The sequence below is a fragment of the Panthera uncia genome (genome assembly GCF_023721935.1).
Source record: "Panthera uncia isolate 11264 chromosome A3 unlocalized genomic scaffold, Puncia_PCG_1.0 HiC_scaffold_11, whole genome shotgun sequence".
Lineage (NCBI taxonomy): Eukaryota > Metazoa > Chordata > Mammalia > Carnivora > Felidae > Panthera > Panthera uncia.
In genome coordinates, this window is record NW_026057578.1 from 12,220,551 (window position 1) to 12,244,226 (window position 23,676).

The 23,676-nt window shown below is 38.6% G+C and overlaps 1 protein-coding gene across 1 annotated transcript in view; it reads right to left on the reverse strand.

Moving 5' to 3' along the window:
* Window positions 1-23,676, reverse strand: part of CSE1L (chromosome segregation 1 like) — a 45,783-nt gene that overhangs the window by 1,622 nt on the left and 20,485 nt on the right. The window contains exons 4-24 of the mRNA XM_049650633.1: window positions 23,247-23,348; window positions 23,023-23,168; window positions 22,389-22,479; window positions 20,173-20,280; window positions 19,031-19,123; window positions 16,729-16,896; window positions 16,473-16,602; window positions 14,354-14,419; window positions 13,760-13,962; window positions 12,707-12,791; window positions 10,806-10,867; window positions 9,525-9,661; window positions 8,289-8,392; window positions 6,541-6,638; window positions 4,247-4,397; window positions 3,672-3,880; window positions 3,192-3,289; window positions 3,005-3,090; window positions 2,547-2,628; window positions 1,604-1,750; window positions 302-533 (exon numbers count right to left, since the gene is read on the reverse strand). Of these exons, the coding sequence (XP_049506590.1) occupies window positions 302-533; window positions 1,604-1,750; window positions 2,547-2,628; window positions 3,005-3,090; window positions 3,192-3,289; window positions 3,672-3,880; window positions 4,247-4,397; window positions 6,541-6,638; window positions 8,289-8,392; window positions 9,525-9,661; window positions 10,806-10,867; window positions 12,707-12,791; window positions 13,760-13,962; window positions 14,354-14,419; window positions 16,473-16,602; window positions 16,729-16,896; window positions 19,031-19,123; window positions 20,173-20,280; window positions 22,389-22,479; window positions 23,023-23,168; window positions 23,247-23,348 (2,598 nt within the window). The remainder of the gene's footprint in view (window positions 1-301; window positions 534-1,603; window positions 1,751-2,546; window positions 2,629-3,004; window positions 3,091-3,191; window positions 3,290-3,671; window positions 3,881-4,246; window positions 4,398-6,540; window positions 6,639-8,288; window positions 8,393-9,524; window positions 9,662-10,805; window positions 10,868-12,706; window positions 12,792-13,759; window positions 13,963-14,353; window positions 14,420-16,472; window positions 16,603-16,728; window positions 16,897-19,030; window positions 19,124-20,172; window positions 20,281-22,388; window positions 22,480-23,022; window positions 23,169-23,246; window positions 23,349-23,676) is intronic.

The following is a 23,676-nucleotide window of genomic DNA, read 5'->3' on the forward strand; positions in this document are numbered from 1 at the left end:
ACACATTTTTCTATCCAAAGAGTTTTAGGGCACCTGGCTGGCTCAGTCAAAAGAACATGTGGCCCTTGACCTCGGGGTCTGAGTTGAAGCTCAGGTCAGATAAAGAGATTAAGAAATAATTATTCGCATAAAATCTGTTTCTAGCACATCATTTTACTAAAGAAAATTAAGGCCTAACTATAATTCAGTGGGATGTTTGATCACGCTGACCAGTGAAGACATGCGCCAGAGTTAACTGCTACCTTCTTGGCTTCCCAGAAAAGTCTCCACGACTTAGAGTTCTGTGACAGCAGTCACTTACCCTTCCTGGACAGGCGGTAGACAACTTGTGAAGTGACTGTGCCAGGTGAATTTTGGGGTTATTGACCATTTGACCTACAGGATCGTGCTCTTTTTTCCCGGCAAATGCCAGTTGTGAGAAGGCGGTCTGATACCCTGGTGTATCTTCTATGTCAATAAAATGCTCTTCATCAGGAATGGTATCATCTTCAGGTAACTCAAAAAGGCCAATCAGGGACTGTAATAAAGGAGTCCTGAATTTGAAGAAAGCAAACATGAAAAATTATTGTTTACATCTTCAGAAGTATTTGCTTAAACAGCAATTCTTCAGAGATGCAAAATCAGACCCACAGTCTAAAGAAAAGAACAGTAAGGTAGCTTTGAAATGGAAGAAGAAAAAAAAAAGCCCCAAATCATCAGATCCCTTTCTGGAAGAGGCAGCCGAAGTGAGCCCCAAATGCAGAAAGGAGATGCAAGAGGTCAAGAAAAGCCAGGAATACCAGACACCAACAAGCACAAGCATGCGATGTCTTCTCGTAGCCTATTCAATTTCTCCTTAAAAAGAAAATTTTTTTCAATGTTTATTTTTGAGAGGGAGAGAGACAGAGTGTAAGCAAGGGAAAGGCAGAAAGAGAGGGAAACAGAATCTAAAGCAGGCTCCAAGGCTCCAGCTAATAGCACACAGCCTGATGCAGGGCTCGAACCCACCAACTGCAAGATCATGACCTGAGCCGAAGTCGGTTGCTTAACTGACTGAGCCACCCACGTGCTCCAATATCTCCTTTTAAAGATTTAAGCCAGTTTGGTTGGGTGTCATGAACAGTCCTAGATATCATGCAGACCAGGGACTTTCACCAGATTCTCAAAGGGACACATGAACCTTCCTCCAGTAAAGTTAAGGAAGCAGGAACAAGAGGTTTCTAGGCCCAGGGGTGCCTAGGTGGCTGTCAGTTGAGCATCTGGTTCTTGATCTCGCCTCAGGTCATGATCTCATGGTTTGTGGGATTGAGACCCATGTCAGGCTCTGTACTGGCAGTGCGGAGCCTATTGGCGGGGGGGGGGCCGGGGGGGGGGGGGTCTCTCTCCCCCACTGTCTCTACCCCTTCCCCTGCTTGCTTGCCCTCTCTCTCGCTCCCAAACATTTAAAAAAAAAAATTCAAAGTTCCTTCTAGGCCCAGAAGTACCCACATGTCCTGTCTTGGATCTGATGGTTGCTAGTGCAGAACCCGAGATCAGAATCCAATTCTCAGCCCTCAAGAAAATAAGCTTATTTGACTTTGTAGTCATAGGAAAGGAAGCTGTAATTTCTAACAACTTTACTTACCATAGCTTGGTATACTCTGTGTCCATCATTGGGGGACATTCTGTTAGTAATTTGGTTATGCCAACTGCACAAATCTTTTTCTCAACATTTCCAGAGACTTTCTGAATTTCAGGAATAATGATTTTTTCCAAAACCATTCCAAACATTCTATTAAAACAAATTTTACATTAGACTATCACTATAATTATACTGTGAAATTCTTAATGTTATTTACACTGACTCCTTAGGAATATAAGAGAATCCAAAATAACAAGTTGGTCAACTGAATGGCAGAGTCCTTGAGATGACAAAACAACAAAACCTCAGGCCTCGACTCTGTGGCCAAGTGCCGCCAACAACTTCTGTGAAATACTAACGACAACTGTGCTCAAGGAGAATCTTCATGGCCACTTTTGTCTCATATGCTTTAAAAAAAAAATTAAGAAATTCTGAAAAATTAGAAAACAGAAAAACAAAGGAAGGAAGAAAATGAATTACCCATCACCCCGCTATCCGGCAGTAACTACTTTTAACATTTCTGGATTATAAACTTCCCAACCTTCTATGTTTACACACCTGTAATCATGTGAAAGTTGACAGATACATTAAAACAATGATTTGGCCAACAATTCTAATATGTTCTTGCAGACATCTGAAAGTAAAGTTTTTCATGATACTAAATGATGCAAAATCCTCAGTGTATACTCTACCACAAGTATCTGAAGTGGAAATAGTGGGTTATCAAGGATACTGGAAATTTTAGCTCTAGATAAAATAAAAGTGTGCATAGGTTTTCCTCTATAGCAAGATCATACCAGTGTAGGCACCCACTAGCAGTTCATGAAACGGATTTCCTCACAAACCTCTACTGCTGGAAAGCATATTTTCTGGTATGACATCCAAAATAAACTTTAAAGAAATTTTAATTGTAATAAATTGTAATAAATAATAAAAACAAACTTACTTTGGTTGTATACCATCAAATATTTCTTGCAGTGCCAACGCGCCATACTTTATGCAGTACAAATTAATAAAGACTAAGAAGCCTGTTGAAAAGAGATACAGAGTATCAGTACAGAGGCCTCACTGTGCTGAACAAGCAATTCACCCCTGAAGTCCTCCAAGTGAAATATTCATAATCATCAAAACCAATGGCTAACTGTGGCATCAGTACTTGCCTTTATTATACAATTTAACATACAGTACAGACGAAAAATGTTTTGATACCTAACTTCAGAAACTAACCTTTGGAACACAATATATTTGAAAGTGATTTAGTGTTTGGAGAATACAAACATCTTAAAATACTGTATATAGACAGCTTATAACTTGATAAAGCATTTATATGTAACCAGAAAGTCTAGGAGTTTTAGCTACTTTCCTTCATTATTTGTGTAGGAATAGCCAAATGATTTTACTTACTCTTGATAAACTTTGTTGTTTTGGAATTCTGAAGTCTTTGGAACAGTAGAATGAAGATCTGCTTCCTATACTGATCAACCGACTCACTAAAGAATTGAATAAAAGAAACAATGTATCAATTCAGCATCTTCTCAGCACCTAACAGTCCTTGAATAATCCTACAGTGATGTTTTATGCTCATACTCACGGAGGCATGTGCTCTATTATACTGTTTAGAAGATAAAAACCTTGGTGGTCATTGGCTTTGGATGCAATTAGCTTCTGGAACACACCTAATAACCCAGGCTACAACAAATTAAATCAAAAAATCAGTTAAAGAGACAAGGATTAATTGTTCCAAAAGATACATGTTAAATAGGCGATGTCTTGGAAAAGGGTGCACGCTAGAATAATCAGTGTTTTTGCTTCCGTTCTTACTTCTGAATATCCCATCGCAATAAGCCCTTAAAGTTAAGTACCTGAAATTAACCTACTGGACTCTTTTTATTTTCCAGCATGGAGATAATTAAAGGATACCTTATTACAATAATAAATCTACATTAATATTTTCTACTACTCCTTTCCTCACTGTTGTATTTATTTTAAATCAAGAAGTAAAAAAAAAAACCTACCATCCTCAGTTTCTCTCAGCTACCTCAGAAACTTACATCAAAATAAATTCACTCACAATTTTGTCAGCCGCAGCACTTGCTATGGTGTTGGAACCGCGTTCTAAGAATGCTTGGAGAAGCCTCACTAGAGCAGGAATGTTTCCTGTTCTTTCCCAAAGCACTGGCTGAAGGAGATGAGGAAATAAGGCCATATAGGAAGATGGGATGTCATTTTTGTGTGTTTCCAGAAGCAAAGACATCACTTGAAAGACGTATGGAATAAATTCTGTTGAAGAAAGTAAACACAGAGCTGTCGGATTCGAAAGTAATAGCTCCCATACAAAAGGCGCACACCTCTTGGCAGGCTGCATTCTATTAACCCCTTTAATAGCTGTATTCAGGGGCGCCTGGGTGGTTCAGTCAGGTGAGCATCCGACTTCAGCTCAAGTCATGATCTCATGGTTTGTGGGTTCAAGCCCTCCATTGGGCTCTGCTGACAGCTCAGAGCCTGGAGCCTGCTTTGAATTTTGTGTCTCCCTATGTCTCTGCCCACTCTACCCCCACCGATTGTGCTTTCAAAAATAAACATTAAAAATCTTTTTAAAAAAATAGTTGTATTCGGTAATGAAGAAAGTAACTTCCTTTAACTTACCTTGAACATCATTTTGTAAAATTTCAGTAAACACGAGAAACAAAGCTTCCTCAAAATTTACAACAGCAGCAGGGTTAGCTTTGCAAGTTATTCTTATGGATAAACATATTGCTTCAAACATGTAGTGATTGAAGTGAGGTTTGCTTGGGTTCTGAAATTAAAAACGAAAGATTACTGACTATATTAAATATCTAAAATAAAACACACCTACCCTTTCTAGAACATGGTAAAAGGCCATCTTTTTAAAAAAATCAGTATTAAAGCATTGATTACACTTGCCTGCATATATGCTGAAGTTTTATAATAACTTTAAAATTCAGAAAATATTGCCTTTTTCCTCGGAATTAAAAAAAAACTTACTGTTTTTTATTTGAGACACAGAGGGAGAGAGACCGAGCACAGGAGGGGCAGAGAGAGAGAGGGAGACACAGAATCCGAAGAAAGCTCCAGGCTCTGAGCTGTCAGCACACAGCCTGACGAGGAGCTCGAACTTGCAAACCGCGAGGTCATGACCCGAGCTGAAGTTGGACGCTCAGCCGGCTGAGCCACCCAAGCACCCCACTTCAACTTTTTTTTGTAATGGGCAAAATCCACCACGAAAAATACCTCTGAGTCACAGAGAGATTACTACACAAGCATCAGCTCCCAGGGCTGTAAGGAACTTGTCTAAAACCCATGTGCTCTAGAGCCGTCACTATAAACGGTGGAAGAAGCAAGCAGGGACATGTTAAGTCCTGGCTATGCCACTAGCCTTGTGTGGGACGCCTTAGGCAAACCTTAACTTCTATGGGCCTCAATGTCTATATCTACAGAGTGACAATCCTTTTTAATTTTTTTTTGATGCTTATTTTTGAGAGAGAGTGAGTGAGCGAGGGTGGGGCAGAGAGAGAGGGAGACACAGAATCCAAAGCAGGCTCCAGGCTCTGAGCTGTCAGCACAGAGCCTGACGTGGGGCTTGAACTCATGACTGCAAGATCATGACCTGAGCTGAAGTCGGACACTTAACCGGCTGAGCAACTAGGCACCCCTGAGTGACAATCCTTTCTATCAGTGGTTTTCAATGTTTTTTACAGGAACATAACCCTGTTTTCCTTCAAACGAAATCCTTCTTGAAAGGCTACCACAGAAAGTAGATGAACGCAGGAGATGGTTGCCGGAGGCCCCAATATGTCTTCTATCTTAATCCTCCAAGGCCCAAAGCAGTCCAACACCCTTACCCAGAACCCAGTGAGAAAATGATCCTTCTCCAAAGTCCTTGTAACAGTTCCAAGAATTTATCTCCTTTCTATAGAGTAATTAGGAACAGGCATCTCAAAAGGAGTTTTGGCAGCCTTAAAAGGACTTTTATTTTCTAAAACTTAGTGTCAACAAATAGGAATCAAATTATCTATAAAATTTTTAATCAAAGGAATGAAATTTACTTGGAGGAAATAAGAATAAAGAGGACCAGGGGTGCCGGGGTGGCTTAGTTGATTAAGTGCCAGACTTTAGCTCAGGTCACGATCTCGCAGTCTGTGAGTTCGAGCCCCATGTGGGGCTCTGTGCTGACGGCTCAGAGCCTGGAGCCTGCTTCAGATTCTCTGTCTCCATCTCTCTCTGCCCCTCCCCTGCTCATGCTCGGTCTCTCTCAAAAATAAACATTTTTTAAAAATTAAAAAAAAAAAAAAAAAAAAAAAAAAGAATAAAGACCAGACACAAAGGTCTGCACCGTTTTACAGAAGTCTAAGTAAGTAGCCTTTGTGTCCACTTGGCACAAAGTCTGCTTTCCTCCATCTAAGATCAGTCATCTTACTTTTTCAATTTTATTTAATAAAACGTTACTTTTTTAATTTTTTTTTTTAATGTTTATTTTTGAGAGAGAGACAGAATGCGAGTGGGTTAGGGGCAGAGAGAGAGAGGGGGAGACACAGAATCCGGAGCAGGCTCCAGGCTCTGAGCTGTCAGCACAGAGCCCAACACGGGGCTCAAACTCACGAGCTGTGAGATCATGACCTGAACCGAAGTTGGACGCTCAACCGACTGAGCCACCCAGGTGCCCCAATGAAACGTTACTTTTAAAGTGAGAATAAATCAAATGAAACATTTTCAAGTTACTGGGCCTGCACTTAAAGGCGAGTCCTGCTAGGTCTCCAATCTAGTGACTCTCCACACTTCTCATATGTGTATTCATTGTTGGTCAGGAAGAATTCAGGGAACTTTTCCTATGCCCAGTCTATTGCCAGGGAATTCTGAGGCTCAAATAGTTTGAAGCGTAAGTTAAAAAGCAACTGCACTTTTAAAACTGATCTTGTTACCTTACTAACAGCTAATAGCTTCTGTGTAAGCTGAGTGATGAGGGTGGGGATGTAGGGGATTATGGCTTCTTGTAGGAGGGAAAAACTTCTCATGATAGCTGTAAAATATAAAAACAGCAAAAGTAAATAGTTAAACTTCAGAATAAAATCGTGATTAAGGAAAAAAAGTCCACTGATTCATCACCAAAACTTTAAGACCCTTAAGTAACCCCCAGATAGCTCTCTATATTTCAAAATAATCTAACTTTCCTTTCATCTTAAAATTAGGCCAGGGATTGACAACAAAATCTAACGTGCTAGGAAATATTACTTTCAGAAGGCCTAAGGCTTAAAAGAATTAAAAAAGGGACAAGAAAAAGTAGTACGTGACTGAAGAGGCAGACACAGAGCAAGAAAAAGGGTAGAATGACTGGGGGAGGGGGCGGGGAGGAACGACAGTAGCTGGAAGGGAGTGCAGTTTCCAGTGTCTTTCACTTAGAAATCAGTGGCAGGAAATGTTTAGCCCTAGCCTAATGGACACATCACAGCCCACCAAAAACTGAGAGAAGGCCATCTGCCCATCTCCCCACAAAAAGAGAGATTAGGAGCCTAAAAAAAATCTAAAAATACATGTAAAGCTATGGAGGTTCCATACTGCAAGAATACAGCCCACTAATAAATGCCTAAAAACATTTTGCACAGATTACTAAGCTTAAAATATAAATAACTGTTTCTGCATGAGTAAAATAGATGTTTACTAAGTACAGCCACTACTACATGCCAAGCAAGAGAGCACAAAAAGTCATCATCTCATCTCCTCAACTTTGTGGATGCTTCTCCTACCTGAAGCAGACTCACCTCCAGCTAGCTAACCACTGCTTATCCCTCACTTCCTAGAGAAAGCTTTTCCTGAGCTCAGTTTAAGGGGCTTAGAGGATGGATCGGTTCCCCTCCTCTGGGCTGGCAGAGTCCATTCACTCATTCATCCAACAATATTCATTGAGAAGGTATTACATACAGGTGCTCCTTGTATAGTCCAGGAACACAGTAATGGGACTACATGCCAGTTAACCTCACAGAAATGGACGTTAAACAACAGTAATCACACATCACTGTTGGGAAAAGAACGATAGTGAAAACACACACGCATACACACCTATCCACGTACATAAACACACGTGTACACACCAACACACAACACATGCCAGGGGCCCTGATTGGCCACGAGGGACGGTTTGTTTGAAAAACATCTATGAGTCAGACACAGCTAGGCTCTTGGAACATGACAGTGAATAAGACTGAAATTGCCCCTCAAGTCAGAGCTGTCCGCACGACACTCTCCTAATGTAGCACCGGGCAGATGGTTTATAGCTGCCTGTGTCCTCAGCAGTAGCTCTATGAAGGCGGATCTGTGTGGAGTCTCTCAAGGGCATCCAGGTTGCACAGCAAAGATGTAACCTAGCATGCCACCAAGAAATGTCTGATCTGAGCTCTGCCCCCAAATTCAATCTAGGTAAAGAAGAAGGGAGTTTGCTACTTTTTAACAAGAGGAGTATCCACATCAAACTAGGGTAGACTTTTTTTCTGAAAACACTTGTTTTAATATAATAGTAAACCAAACATTTTCCACGTAAAGATATCTAAACCTACCGACTTCATAGCCAACGGTATCTGGTTCATGGACTATGAAACCTGAAGTACAACTCAGTATTTACCCCTGTAATCGGAGACGGGATTCTTATAGTCTGTACACCAGGGGAACAGCCTACCTTTCATAATATATTCATTTTCTGAAGAGCCAGGAAGTGTGAGAGCTTTGAAAAGGTTTGTTAGCAGAATCTCAACAAACGGTGCGATTTCTGCGGCTGTAAAGCTATAGATGAAAAAACAGCTTTCAGTCACTGCCAACTCTTGAGCTTGTCACTCTGGAATACCCTTGGCAACCACTAAATCACACTTCTTGGCATAAGAGTAAGCCATCTCCCACCACTGATAATCACCTGACAGCTTAGGAAAGTAACTATTTACATGTGTTCATGTTAAGTTCCTAAAAAGGGCACATCTGTGATCAAACACAAACCAAAAGCCAGGCAAACCCGACATCATCTAAAGCCATTCAGGTCGTCCTTGGTTCCTATCCATCACTGTCGAGAACAGTACTCAGACTCTCAGGGTCTCAGTCATTTATTTGTTTTTCCCGGAGGTGGAACAGATTCATAACTTCTGCATGAATTCCGGGCCTGAAGACAGGTACTGGTCTGACTCACCTCAGAGGATGTCCTTTCAACCCTTAATTGGTCACTGAGAAGATCTGTACTTCAAGCTCTTGATGAAGAAAAGAACCTAGAATTGTTTTCCACCTCTCATCCAAAGCTCAGTTTCAAGAAATAACACTGGTGGATAATGGCCTGAAAGATCTGCAGACCGTCCATCCCTCTACATTTATCCTCGATCAGGCCAGAAGAGCTACCACCTAGGTAGCTTTCACTCAGCTATGTCGAATCTCCGCAATGAGTAATAATACAAAAACACCAGGTAAAAACAACACTGTCGCATGACGGTGCTAAGACCACTCCCTTAATGAAGGCCCATTTCTGAGATGCCTTCTGAGGAACTGTTTTAAATTTAATCTCAAGGACACCGAAAATTTTAACTGACCAAGTTCCTCTCTTTGCCTTGGTTTGCCAGAAGACGGCACATAAATTTCAGGAGCTTCCTTAATTCCTGTATAGGATCCTCTGACACCTATTTCTTTTTAGTAACCTTACCCCGTTATTTCCCTTTGCTCTGATTTCCTGTTTAACTTTTTGCCATTATGTATCTTCGTAGCATACTGCTTCATCCTTCTAGACTGACACACAGTATAAATAAATGAAGAAAAAGTACACATTTATTTTTCAAACTACTAATGAAATTATGAATATAGTCAAAGAGATCTCTGAAAGCACAGAACAGTTCCCACCCCAAGCTGAAAAAATAAAAATTGCTTAGAATCAAATACTTACAGAGTGGTGTTGTTAGGTCCTCTCATAGTAAACAGCCTCTCAAGTGCATGTGCCGCGTAAGTATGGACAACAATGCTTTCAGCCTGAAGGTGATTAATCAAGAGAGGAATAGAGACTAAAAGATGCTCTTTCGGTACCTGAAAAACACAGTAACGTGCAAGCTTTAACTCAATGGTGCTACCTTAGAGTAAAAGACAACTGGAATAGAAGGGCTTGACGATTCTAGAAAGTGTTTTTTCAGCTGTTACAATGGGAGATGATACGGTTGAGAAATTAAAACTTCTATCTCCACATAATGATTCAATTCATGTTAACTTTTCTTATTCTCCTTCTCTGAGCATTAAACTACGGTTGGAGTAAAATCTACGGTTGGATAAAAAAAGAAGCACACCATAAAATAATATGGATGAGCACACTAATTTCATTACTACTAAGAATTATACTTTTCACTAGCAGGTAATTCTTGGAAAAGTTATTCAAGCTCTTTGTGCTTCATTTTTTCTTCTAAAAAAAGAGGTGGGGGCAAAGATAAGAATACTAATTTTCATTAGAAGCCTCTAAAAATTTAGAATACCCATTCATTACTATTTAAAATAGAACAGCTTCACAAGGTTGCATGTAACCCTGGTAACTACCTGCCAAAGACATAAAAATTATAAATCAGGAAATTAAAGAATCATCCATAGGAAATAAACTGTGGCATATTCTTATGATGCGATACTACACAACTATTAAAAAATGAACTACGTCTACTAAAATGAGTAACTCTCAAAAACAATGTTAAGCACACACAAAAAAACAAGATGTGTAGACCAAACCTACAGCATATCATTTATACAAATAAAATTTTAAGCCTATAAAATACTACAGAGTTTTTGTGGAAACAAGTTATGTAGTAAAACCATAAATACACGAGAATGCAATTGGCCAAAAATACAATGTGAGAAACTCCACAAGACAAATGACTGGTTTCTCCAAGAACTAATAGTCACAAGAAAGAGGAAGGAGGACCTCTCTGTTGTAAAATAAGAGACAATCAACCATAAGCAATGTGTGTACCTTGTTTGGATCCCAATTTTTATTAAAATCACTATATAATGATATTTTTGAGACAAAGGAGGAAAATAAGCACGGTGTGGATCCTAAGTTCTTAAGAAGTTATTGTTAATTCTGTTAGATGTGGATGTCAAGTATGACTGCACGGCAGGGAGAGAAGCTGGTATACAATAAAACTCTTAAGAGATTAACTGGTATAAAACATATAATTCAAAAGCTACTTACTTGATTCCTAAAAATCATTATGTATTTGATACCATCAGCTTTAAGGACAGGAAATTCATTCACTATTAAAAAAATAAAGCCATAGTTATTTAAGTGCTAAAGACCACTACTCCCAAATTGGTGACATGGATCTTTGAAACAGTTTGGTAACCAAAATGTCAAGTAATTGAAACTTAGTTAATTTCATAAAGATCTACTATGTAGTTATTAGTAAGATTATGAGTAATTTTATTTTTTCCCCTTGTTAAGTTTCATTACAAATGAACATGTACTACTTACATAACTGAAGGACCACAAACTAATGACCATGTATCAACTTCTTCCTAGAAAGGAAGCTATTCTGAATCAAGAGTATGTGTCTCTGGATAGAATTTGCTTTAATATTTGTGCTACCGAAGTGAGCAATGGCTGGGATTTGCTTTAAACTACTCTATGGGAAAATAAATTTGTAAAAAAGATAGAATATTGGTCAATTATTAAAAATTCTTGAATCTATCCAGATTCAAGGTACATTAAAATATTCTCCCTTTTTAGTGTATTTAAAAATCCATACAAAAATTTTTTTCTTTATTTTTAATATTTATTTTAAGAGAAAGAGAGAAAGAGAGAGAGAATTCCAAGGAGGCTCCATGCTGTCAACACAGAGTCCAATGCTGGCCTTGATTCCACAAGACTTGAGCTGAAATCAACAGTCAGACACTTAATCGACTGAGCCACCCAGGTACCCCCAAGAGTTTTTTAAAAAGGGATTAAAAAAAAGGGGGGTGGGAAATACATAAGGTATCTTAATCAACATACTTTCATAAACATAGACAATTATCCTTAAGACTTACCCAGTTTCAACTACTTTAAATTTGCTTCAATTTTTAAGATTTCAGTTTTTATTTTTTTCTGCCATTAAATATAAAAATATTTTTAAAAATTTTAAAATTCATTGTCAGTTGGCTAACATACAGTGTAAAGTGTGTTCTTGGTTTTTGAAGTAGATTCCCGTGCTTCATCACTTATACACAACACCCAGTGCTCATCCCAACAAGTGCCCTCCTCAATGCTCAACACCCATTTTCCCCTCTCCTGCCCGCCCTCCCCTCCCCCATCCACCCTCAGTTTGTTCTCTGTATTTAAGAGTCTCTTCTGGTTTGCCTCCCTCCCTCTCTGTAACTATTTTTTTTTCCCCTTCCCTTGGGGAAGACGATGGGGGCATGGTCTTCTATTAAGTTTCTCAAGGTCAACATATGAGTAGGATTTCGGTTTTTAAACAAGAAGGAAAAGAAAACTAAAGTATAATTCCTATAGGAATTTGTAGCTGAGCTACAAATTTAGTTTTAGTTGTTCCCATTTTCCTTCTACACAAGCAACATCTTCTTTAGACTGTTCATTTCAACTGGGCAAGATCTGGGGAAACCATTTGAGATTTTATTCAGTAAAAGAAGTAACTGCAACAAGGATAGGAGCCATTTTTTTGAGTGTCATGGTGATGCAGAATCCGTTATGACTTTTGCCATAATGTTAGTTATTTTGCAGTATAAAATAACAAGCAGGGGTGCCTGGCCTGGCTCAGTTGGTAAGAGCACGTGAATCTTGATCTCAGGGGATCATGAGTTCAACTCCCACACTGGGTGTAGAGATTACTTTACATACATACATACGTACATACATACATACATACCATTGCAAGTAAAAAGTGTTGTAAGCTGTATAAAAAACATTTTTAACAGGGGAGCCTAGGTGGCTCAGTCAGTTAAGGGTCCCAAATCTTGATTTCAGCTCTGGTCTGGACTCCATGGGGTTCATGGGATTGAGTCCTACATTGGGCTCTGCACTAATAGCGTGGAGCCTGCTTGGGATTCTCTCTCTCCCTCTCTCTCAAAATATATTAACCGCCCCCCCCCCCAACTCACCGTTAGCTGATTTTAAATCGGGGAGAATGTGATTCACAAAGAACTCAGTCAGGTTTACAAGTTCATTTGCTTGTGTAATTCCATGCTGAAAAACAAATTTTTAATATGGTAAAATAAAATGAAATACTTCTATCTATCTAACACATAGGAAATTTAGGCAACTTTTAAAAAACAGGTTAGGGGCGCCTGGGTGGCGCAGTCGGTTAAGCGTCCGACTTCAGCCAGGTCACGATCTCGCGGTCCGTGAGTTCGAGCCCCGCGTCAGGCTCTGGGCTGATGGCTCGGAGCCTGGAGCCTGTTTCCGATTCTGTGTCTCCCTCTCTCTCTGCCCCTCCCCCGTTCATGCCCTGTCTCTCTCTGTCCCAAAAATAAATAAAAAACGTTGAAAAAAAAAAAAAATTAAAAAAAAAAAAAAACAGGTTAAAAATGGAGATGAACACTTCAAATCACAACTGCTTAAATATATTAAAAAAAAACACAAGACTTTTTTAATAAACAAGAAAGAAGCGTCCCTAAATTAAAGAACAGCTAAATTTAAATTTAGCACATTTTATACACCAAGTCTCAGTGAAGGGAATCCATCAGTTTTTGTCCAGGAGAAAATGAAGTGCTTCATACATCAATGTCAACTCATCGTTGGAGACTATATGATTCTCATCAGAACAACAGGTTACCTAGCAGAGTAGGCTGCATCATTAGAAATCTATTACTTCTTTCTGATTTCTGTGGTTATCACCAAGACTATTTAAAAAAATTTTTTTAACGTTTATTCATTTTTGAGAGACAGAGTGCGAGCAGGAGAGGAGCAGAGACAAAGAAAAAGAGAGCGAGAGAGAGAGGGGGAGGGGGAGAGGGAGAGAGAGAGAGACAGAGACAGAGAGAGAATCCGAAGTAGGCTCCAGGCTCAGAGCTGTCAGCACAGAGCCTGACGCAGGGCTCGAACTCACTGACCTGATCATGACCTAAGCTGAAGTCGGATGCTTAACCAACTGACCCACCCAGGCGCCCCACCAGCAAGTCTATTTTAGAAACAAAACTACATTGAAGATTCACCTTCTGTGTTTGGGCTTTTGATGCCAACGATGTCACGAGGTAAATGGCTGCATCTTTGTGTTTCCAGTTGACAGATGGATTTTTTGCATATTCCTGCAGCATGGAATTAACATAACCAGAGAAGATTCCTGTCACAGGTCCCTCAAAAAACTTGCACAATCCTCGTACTAGATCACAAGCAGCCCTGCGTCTAGTATCAATATCTATAAAATCAAAGGGAAATATATCACAGGATAAAGAAACCACCAACTGATCAAGATTATAAGGCAAAAAATTTTCATTTGATAGCTACCAACAACATAAATAATGAAAAAGACCATTATTTTATTCACAAGACACACAAAAATGGGAATGAAACTAAAAAGATTATCGTAGTAGTTACACACTAATAAGTATGTAAGAGACAGAGGACTTTCAATGCTGGACACTTGGATAGAACTCAGACGAGAGCTGCTCTTAAAGGTGTACAAATTAAAGGAGGAAAGGCAGTTGAGACAACACACTTACTCTGACTCCTCCTCCTCCCCATGGTGACAAGAACTACTTTAAAAGTGCCTTGCTATCAGACTAACAGTTAAAAACCAAAATACATACCAGATCCTTCCAAATCTCTCCTTATGTACTCCTCAGAATTATCTTCAAAGGCTTCTTCATCGGCAGCTACAAAGAGAGATGGCATTTCAAATAACCCCTCAAAAGACATGACAAGCCACTGTACTTTCATAAATGAGTACACAGAAGAGTATGTAGACGTGCCATGTTTTATAGCAAAGTGTTCCTAACAAATGACAACTTCGTGTATTCTTTTTTAAAAAATGCTTATTCATTTTGAGAGAGTGAGAGCAAGAGCAAGACAGAGCATGGGCGTGTGAGCTGGGGAGGGACAGAGAGAATCCCAAGCAGGATCCACACTGTCAGCGCAAGGCCCAACACGGGACTTGATCTCACAACCGTGAGATCATAACCTGAACTGAAATCAAGAGCTGGAAGCTAAACTGAGCCACCCAAGCTTATATATATTTCATTTAATCATTACTTAGAGCACAAATGCCACCCTGAGAGGGTAAGTATAGGTAATTCACACAGCTCACCTGTTCTAATGTGATAGTGTCCCCAGAACGGGACTTTAACCACCAACATCAAAAAGATGACTGCTGGGGCTCAAGCTAGGGATGCCAACTTTTTATTCTGCTAAATAAGGACATTAAAAAACCAAACAGCCTAACAAATATAACCACCATTATTTCATAGAAGTCATTTCCACACCAAAAAAAGTAGGATGGACAATATCAGAATAAAGATCTGTCCTTTATAGTTTCATGAAAAAAACACAAAAGGAAATAAAGCCTTACATGATATTGTCCTTTATTCCTTTTAGTTCCTGATAATTTGAGAACCACTGATCTAATGAATACTTTAACATAAAACACAATTCCTTCCATATTTACTACCTGTCCTTCTCAGCTCTAAGAAGGAGAGACAATTTGTACACTAATACTCTTAAGACTCTCTTAACCTTAATTACAAACTGGGTGGGCTTCAGCTCTGTATTTACAGGTTATCAATCACTTCCGCTCTCAACTACACTGTTTGAAAACTGCTATCTGCCTTGGTGAAACACTAACTCAAACAACACCATCCTGGATGGTTTACTTTCTTATCCATGGAATAGGAATTTTTTTAGTCTTATTCAAGATTTCTGTGAAAAACCCTCCACAGTGTAAAACAAACCTCACCACAGTGATACAAATGTCTTTTATTTTTAATATTTATTTTTTAATGTTTTATTCTTTTTTTTTGACACACACACACAGTGTGAGCGGGGGAGAGGCAGAGAGAGAGGGAGACACAGAATCAGAAGCAGCCTCTAGGCTCTGAGCTGTCAGCACGGCGCCCCACACAGGGCTCAAACCCACGAACTGTGAGATCACAACCTGAACCAAAGTCGGATACTTAACCGACTGAGCCACCCAGGACCCCCCCATCACAAATGTCTTTTAAACTACACTTTGTCTTAGTGTAAAAAATAGGCAGTAAGTGGGGGAACCCCAGTGGCTCAGTCGGTTAAGCATCTGACTCTTGGTTTCAGCTCATGTGATGATCTCACGAGATCAAAACCTGGCATCGGTCTCCTCGCTGACAGTGTGAAGCCAGCTTGGGATTCTCTCAAAATACATAAACATTTTTTTCAGAAATAGGCAGTTAAGTGACCTGTAGAAGTTTTAATTAGCAATAAAAAAAGAATCAGACTGGCTTCCTGGGTGGCTCAGTTGATTCAGCGTCCAATTCTTGTTCAGCTCAGGATTCTCTCTCTCCTTCTCCTGCCCCTCCCCTGCTAGTGTGGCATGTGAGCTCTCTCTAAAAATAAGTAAGTTAAACTTAAAAAAACTAGGGCGCCTGAGTGGCTCAGTTGGCTAAGTGTCTGACTTTGGCTTAGGTCATAATCTTGTGGTTCATGGGTTCGAGCCCCCACATCAGGCTCTCTGGTGTCAGAGCAAAGCCAGCTTTAGATCCTTTGTCTTCCTCCACCCCTCCCCCACCTGCACGTGTGTATACTCTCACTCTCGCAAAAATAAACATTTAAAAAAAAATTAGACTCAACGTATTATATAAAAAGCAGCAGGGAACAGACTTACTAAACTTATACTAACATACCCTTTAAAAAAACAAGCTTTTAATCTTCTGAAAAGGCTTCAGACTTTGCCATAATTACCTCTAAATTCCATGTTAGGCACGATAACCTTTTCACAGATACTTGTCAGCGTGTTCTGGTCCTCAAACAGATTCTTATAGTGAGGTCTCTCACAAACTGAAGCCAGAAACTGAATTGCATTACTTACTAACTGGGAAAAAACAAAAACAAAAACACAAAAACAGGCATATTTTTAAGAGCAAAACTAAATCATTTACTTCTTGGGGGAGGTAGGGAGGGAATGTCTTAATTATCTGTCTCTCCACCATCATCTTACCAAGTCATATTTAACCTCTTGACCTGTTGTAACCAGTAAATTCCAGATGGCTGTGACAAAGCGAGGCAGGTACCGCTGAAATTCCTCATCATACTTTTGTGCATAGAGCGCAGCATTATCACAGATCTGGGATTTTAAGAGCTCCAACAAGCCGGCTTCCTCTTCATCCTCATATAAGAGAAAATAGAAAACTCAAACATACACGTATAATGTTATCATACATAGAGAATAGCTGTAATTCCTGAAACAAACTCCTTAAAAATGGAATCCAAAGCCTAGTGTTACAAATGGCATTGATGCCACCATCAATTTCTTCATTTAGTCTTTCAAATACAGAACAAATGAAATACTTCTCATTTATTAATCAGTGAGAGTAATTTCAAGTTTTCAAGTTAAAAAGACTTTTCTTCAGGTTGTTGAATTATAAAATATTTACATGTTAAAGTGAAAATAATGTATTCCTACAGAAATCTAAATGATAAAGGCCATATCACACTTTCCTTTGCAACATGGTCAGGTGTCTTGCTATCTCCTCCCAAAAGGCTGTCACTTCAAATATGTAAGATAATGCTGTAAGATTCTCACCAACAATACTCTGGTTATAAAGTATTAAACAGCAAACTAATTCAAAGGTCAAACTACGGTCTGCAGGCCTGCTGCCTATTTTTGTAAGTAAAGTTCTACTGAAATACAGCCTTGCTCATTCCTTCTTTACATTTATATAATTTATAGTATTGCCTATGGCTGCTTTCAACTCCAAATGGAGGGCTGAGTAGTTGGGACAGAGACTGTACAGCCCACAAAGCCAAAAATATTTACTACCTGAACCTTTACAGGAAAAGTTTGCCAACCCCAATCTAAACCATGACAGTCATTTATATGATGCTCTCTACTGTAACAGCAATCCATAAACACCTTTTAAACTGTACCATATGACAAAGAATTCAAATTTAGAAGAGATAAAAAGAACTCCCTAACAGGTGGCTCCTCAAGGCATAAACATAAGGAATGTTACATAGTAAGAGGACATAAGGTATAACTGGTTAAACGGGCTAAGAGCTCCCTGTAAGAATCCTAGGTGAAAATCTTCCTTTAAAGTGTGAAGACGAGCTTTGTTTTTCTGAAGGCATTGTTTTTATTTCACTGGACTGAAAGAATTATGTCATAGGAGCCATAGCTTTTTTTGTTGCTTTAGTCGGTAAATCTCAGAGAAAATTTGCTATACACCCACTGAAACAATTCTCTCTGCACCCCACTGCCCAAAATTGATTTGAATCACCTATTCTAATTTTATCTGAAATTGAAGCATTCTCAGTATTTTACTTCTTATGTTTTTTATTTCTTGGGAAAGAGGTAGATCACGAATCTATTAATAAACAAACAAATGAGTAACACAAAGTAAGTGCCCTATGTTGGAAAGTATGCATTATTACAAACCCCAGACCAGAAACTGTAATGCATTACAAACCTTCATAATGTCCCCATTTTCCCATGCTGCGGATGCTTTTTAAAAAGAGGCTATTGTTGCAAAGGTTTATGTTTTCTTAGTATCTTCAGTGACGGTTTTCTATTTCATAAAATGGTCATAGTGTGAATACTCTGAGGCTTTCCTTTTAATAATGTAATGATATAGCCTTCTCTATAAATCGTGGACCTACCTACACCAGGCCCACAAGAAGAGTAATTCTGTATGTTACAAATAACCAAACATAGAACATCCCACATAATTAAATATTACTTGCATTCTTGAGTTCTACCTATCAACAGTGCAAGAGTAAAAAAAATTTTAGGATCCAGAATTTAAATGTTCAGTAAAACAGGAGACTTTTGATCTCTGGGTCTTGAGTTCGAGCCCTATGTTGGGCACAATTTACTTAAAAAATAAAGTAAATGTGGGGCGCCTGGGTGGCTCAGTTGGTTAAGCGGCCGACTTCGGCTCAGGTCATGATCTCGTGGTCCGTGAGTTTAAGCCCCGCGTCGGGCTCTATGCTGACCGCTCAGAGCCTGGAGCCTGTTTCAGATTCTGTGTCTCCCTCTTTCTAACCCTCCCCCATTCATGCTCTGTCTCTCTGTGTCTCAAAAACAAATAAACGTTAAAAAAAAAAATTAATTAAAAAATAATAATAAAGTAAATGTTCTCAAATAACTTTCATTTTTTGAAGTCTAATTATATTCCAAAGGTTTCAGAGGGCATTTTTTTTTTTACATATTTAAAAACTGAGATATAATCAAAATCTAATATTTCAAACAATTCTTCATTTAAAAAAAGGCTACTTGGGAAACATTTTAAAACAATACTTACATCAGTTTGTAGAAGCTTGTTATCTAATGTCAAGAGGGTATGAAAATTGTTCATCCAAGTTTCCATATTATCTTCAAAAAACTCAGGGAGATCCTAAAATAAACACTGACTTGAGACTTTTGATTAAAATAAATGTTATTTTAGTAAGTTTTGCCCCATGCCAAACATTTCCCACATACCTACTGCCTCAAGTCCACACTTTTCAGCCTGAGCCAACCATTAACTATTTAGACAAGACTTCTCTATTCCAGCTGGGTCTGGCAGCTGAATAAACCATTGTGTCTTATGTTTATACACTTTCAACCACAAAATGAGGCCACCTCTATTTCCTGTCCCAATCTAAATTTACTTTTTCTCGGAAGGTCTAAGACTGTATGAAACCTTTCCTTACAAAAACTCAGTGCTGACCAATATCTTCCTTTTCCTTTCTGAACTATCGCATTTATTGTAAGATGACCACCCATTCAAACTCATCATCTTAACACAGTTACTGATTTCCTGTGCCATAGTACTGCCTTTTTAATGAGGGATAAGCCCCCCAAAGTAAAGATTATATTTCCTCTTTTGGTTTCCTTAACTATGTCTAACAAGTTATTAAGAGCCTCAATTCTACCTGATTTCTAAAAATAGAATTCAAAAGAAGGTATAAGCAAAAACAGTGATATCCTTTAAGTATAAATTTCTCAAACTGGTGTCCAGCAGAACACAGATGCGGATATGCCATTTTGGGATGTTCATCTCCTATTCCACCCATTCCTTTTAGAGAATGCTTTTCCTACCACTGTGAGTGTAGTCATGTTATGAGGATGACGTTCAGGTACTTGGCCCTGGCTATGAGCAATGAAAAAGCCAAATACCTTCCTCCTGTATATTTGACATCAAAGAATCAAAAGCAAGAAATACAACAAAACTGGGGCACCTGGGTGGCTCAGTCGGTTGAGCAACCAACTCTTGGTTTCGGCTCAGGTCATCATAGTTCGTGGGATGGAGCTAATAGCTATATGTGCTATTGTATGTGCTATATATTAGCTATCTGTGCTAACAGCATGGAGTCTGCTTGGGATTCATTCTCTCTCTCTCTCTCAAAATAAGTAAATAAACTTAAAAAAATTTAAAAAAATAAGAAATGTAACAAAACTCACCTGAAAGTTTAAACTGTAGAACAATTTTGAGATAAGGATCAGGGAAGAAAAAAGGATCCTTAGGGCAGAGGCATCATTTGCATGGGTACTGCAGAGTTCAATAGTGGCCTTGGAAAGGAAATTAGGAACACAGTTTTAATGTTACTATAAACTTTAGTCAAATAAGGTGAGACTACTTATATCTTCTCCAAAATTTACCTTTTAAATAGTATACGGTCATATAAGAGATTCTGAAAAAATATATTACAACAGTATATATTTTTACATTGTCCATAATAGCACTACTAAAAAGTCCAATGTTGATATTTCAACTAGATCCTTCTACTCTCCTTTGTGCATATAAATATATTACAAAATTGTCTTTATCTGCTCTCATTAAATAATTCCCCTGCCACCTGGCATTTAATTTGTTTCCAATTATTTATTATTCTAACTATAATAAACAGGCTTATCTAAAACTATGCATACCTCTAATTTTTGCAGTATGAAATTCTACAAGTGTATTACCAAAGCAGAGCACTATACTATGAGCACAGGTTTTGCAAGCCAGATAAAACTGGATATAATCCAGACTCTTGTTCATCATGAGCATTACTTTGAGCAATTATTTTACTGAGCCCCAATCTCCTCATCTGTAATCTGAAAATAATGCCCACCTCAGAGAATGAGAATGAAGAAATACACATAAAATATCCTAGTACTTCGTGGAATATGTAAAAGACACTCAACAAATCTTACTTCCTCTATCCTGGAGTTAAGAAATATGAATATAAAGGTTTTCTTAATGAAATGTCAAACTCCAGACACTACCATTTATAATCCAATGGACAGGACATCAGACTTCATTTCACTGCACTCTAACACTTTTAACATTAGTAAAACGAAATAAAAATCTGTGCCAACCCAATAGGTGGAAAATCTTGATTACGTTTTATCCAATTTTATTTTCTTAGATAAAAATGTACAGTCGGCGGGGAGCCTGGTGGCTCAGTTGGTTGAGTGTCTGACTTTGGCTCAGGTCACGATCTCACAGTTCTGGGGTTGGAGCCCCTTGCTCTTGCTGTCAGCACACAGTTCACTTCAGATCCCCTCCCCACCCCGCTCTCTCAAAAATAAACATTAAGAAAAAATGTACAATCAGTAAGACATCCTAACCATGAAAAATTTCTGTGCACACTTTACATCTTAGAAGTTGTGAGTATCATACAACTTTCCTTTTTTGAAAATAGGAAAGGAGTAGCTTTTCCAGAGTTATTAGCAAAACTAGGTTAAGGCTTGGCTCCCTTTTTTATTAGCTGGGGGATACTGAATCCTCTCTCCTTATCTGAAAAAAGGTTAAAAATATATCTCTTTTGGGGTGCCTGGCTAGCTCGGTCAGAAGAGCATGTGACTCTTAATCTTGGCATCTTGAGTCCAAGCCCCTTGTTGGGTATAGGGATTACTTAAAAAAACTTAAGAGGAAAAAAAAAAACGGGGGCACCTGGCTGGCTGTTGGTGGAGCACGTGACTCTTGATCCCATTGGGGTTTTAAGTTCAATCCCCACACTGCACGTGGAGATTGCTTAAAAATAATTAAAAAAAAATTTTTTTTTAATCTTTCAATCTTATAGGAATCTTAGAGATAAAGAACATGTTTAGGAAAGCAGCCTGTGCACCATAAGATGTACAAATATATAAATTAATTAGCTGAACTATATGTAAAGTCAAATCAAAATGGGGAGCGATTCCTTTAGAAACACACATTCAGGCAAACCATAAGAGACTCTTAAGGACTGAAAACAAACTGAGGGTTGATGGGGGGTGGGGGAGAGGGGAAAGTGGGTGATGGGCATGAAGGAGGGCACCTGTTGGGATGAGCACTGGGTGTTGTATGGAAGCCAATTTGACAATAAATTATATTTTAAAAAATAACAAACATTCAAATACTTGAGTGAAATATGATGTCTTGGATTTGCTTTTAAGTATTCCTACAAAGGAGAGGAAGGGAGGGGGAAAAAGTAATACTGTTAACCTTGTGTAACAGTAACAGATACATGGGAGTTAATGAGATCATCTCTATTTCTGTACAGGTTTGGGATTTTTCAAAAGAAATGCTGCTCTAAGTATTACCTATCAAATAGACTTAAAGCATTCTCTTAAATAAAATCCACACAAATAATTAAGCAGTTTAAAATATTAAGTAATTTTACAGTATCACAAAGATAGTATTCCATTACCTTAAATAGATTAGTCAAAGGTAAAGCAAAGGCATCCAGAACAAGTTTAATTTCAGTCCATAACTCATTAGACTTAAATTCATGGCGATATCTAAAAAATTAAGGTAAAGTAGGTAAATTTACAAGCTTTATGTTTATTGACTTTAGGCCTTCAAGGATAGATTAGACTACTTAAGAAACAAACATAATAATGAACTGAGAAGCTTATCTCTTATTCTAAGATTACCAAGTTCAAAGGAATGACAACAGTCACAAAAATACAACTATTTACACAAACAAAAGCATTTGAAAAAAAGTATTTTAAAAATATGAATTGGGCCTCCTGGGTGACTCAGTTTAGCTTCCAACTCCTGATTGCAGCTCAGGTCATGATCTCACAGTTGGTGAGTTTGAGCCCTCTGTGTTGACAGCAGGAAGCCTGCTTGGGATTCTGTGTCTCTTCCCTCTGCCCCTCTCTCTCTTAATAAATAAAATTAATATTTTATAAATATATGAATTTATCGGGGCGCCTAGCTGGCTCAGTTGGAAGAGCATGAGACTCTTGATCTGGGGATTGTGAGTTTGAGCCCCAAGTTGGGGGTACTGATTACTTACAAATCTTAAAAAAAAAAAAAAAAAAAGAATTTATCAATACCTTTTAAATAAAGAATGTGCTGTACGAAGGACTCCATTAATAACATGGAAATCTCCACTCTGAAAACGATTCACCATTTCTGTCAACAAGTCAGGCCATTTCTGAGGGAAATCTTCTCTGCCAATAATGCTAATAGCATCACTTAACTGGAGCGGGAAGGGAAAAGATTAATTAGATCAAAGCTTTGCAAACAAGCATCCTTAAATAGTAGGGCCTTACATTACCTGCTTCTGAATTTGCTCTGGGCTGCTAAGCATCAAGTGCACTATGTTGGCTTTAATAGCTACACGGTCAGCTTCGCAAATTTTGTTCGGTTCATCTTCAACCTTAAAAGCAAAACATCAATACCAAGTAACATGAAGTCCATATCCATGACCATATGGGTTTACAGATAAAAATGTATATTCTATCCCAAATGCAAATATTTTACATACAAATCAATGAGCTTCACTGGCTCCCTGATGCCAATGAAAAATCTGAGTTCTATATGTCACCATTCTCAGAACACATGGTTAAAGTCTTTATGGACATGCACGGCACAGGCCACATCCATCTCCAGAACCTTCAATCTGACCCTTGCCTTAAGTCAGAGGTCTTTTCAATGAAAACTTCTTGATCATTACCAGTTGGAAAACATCCAGGACTACATCACTC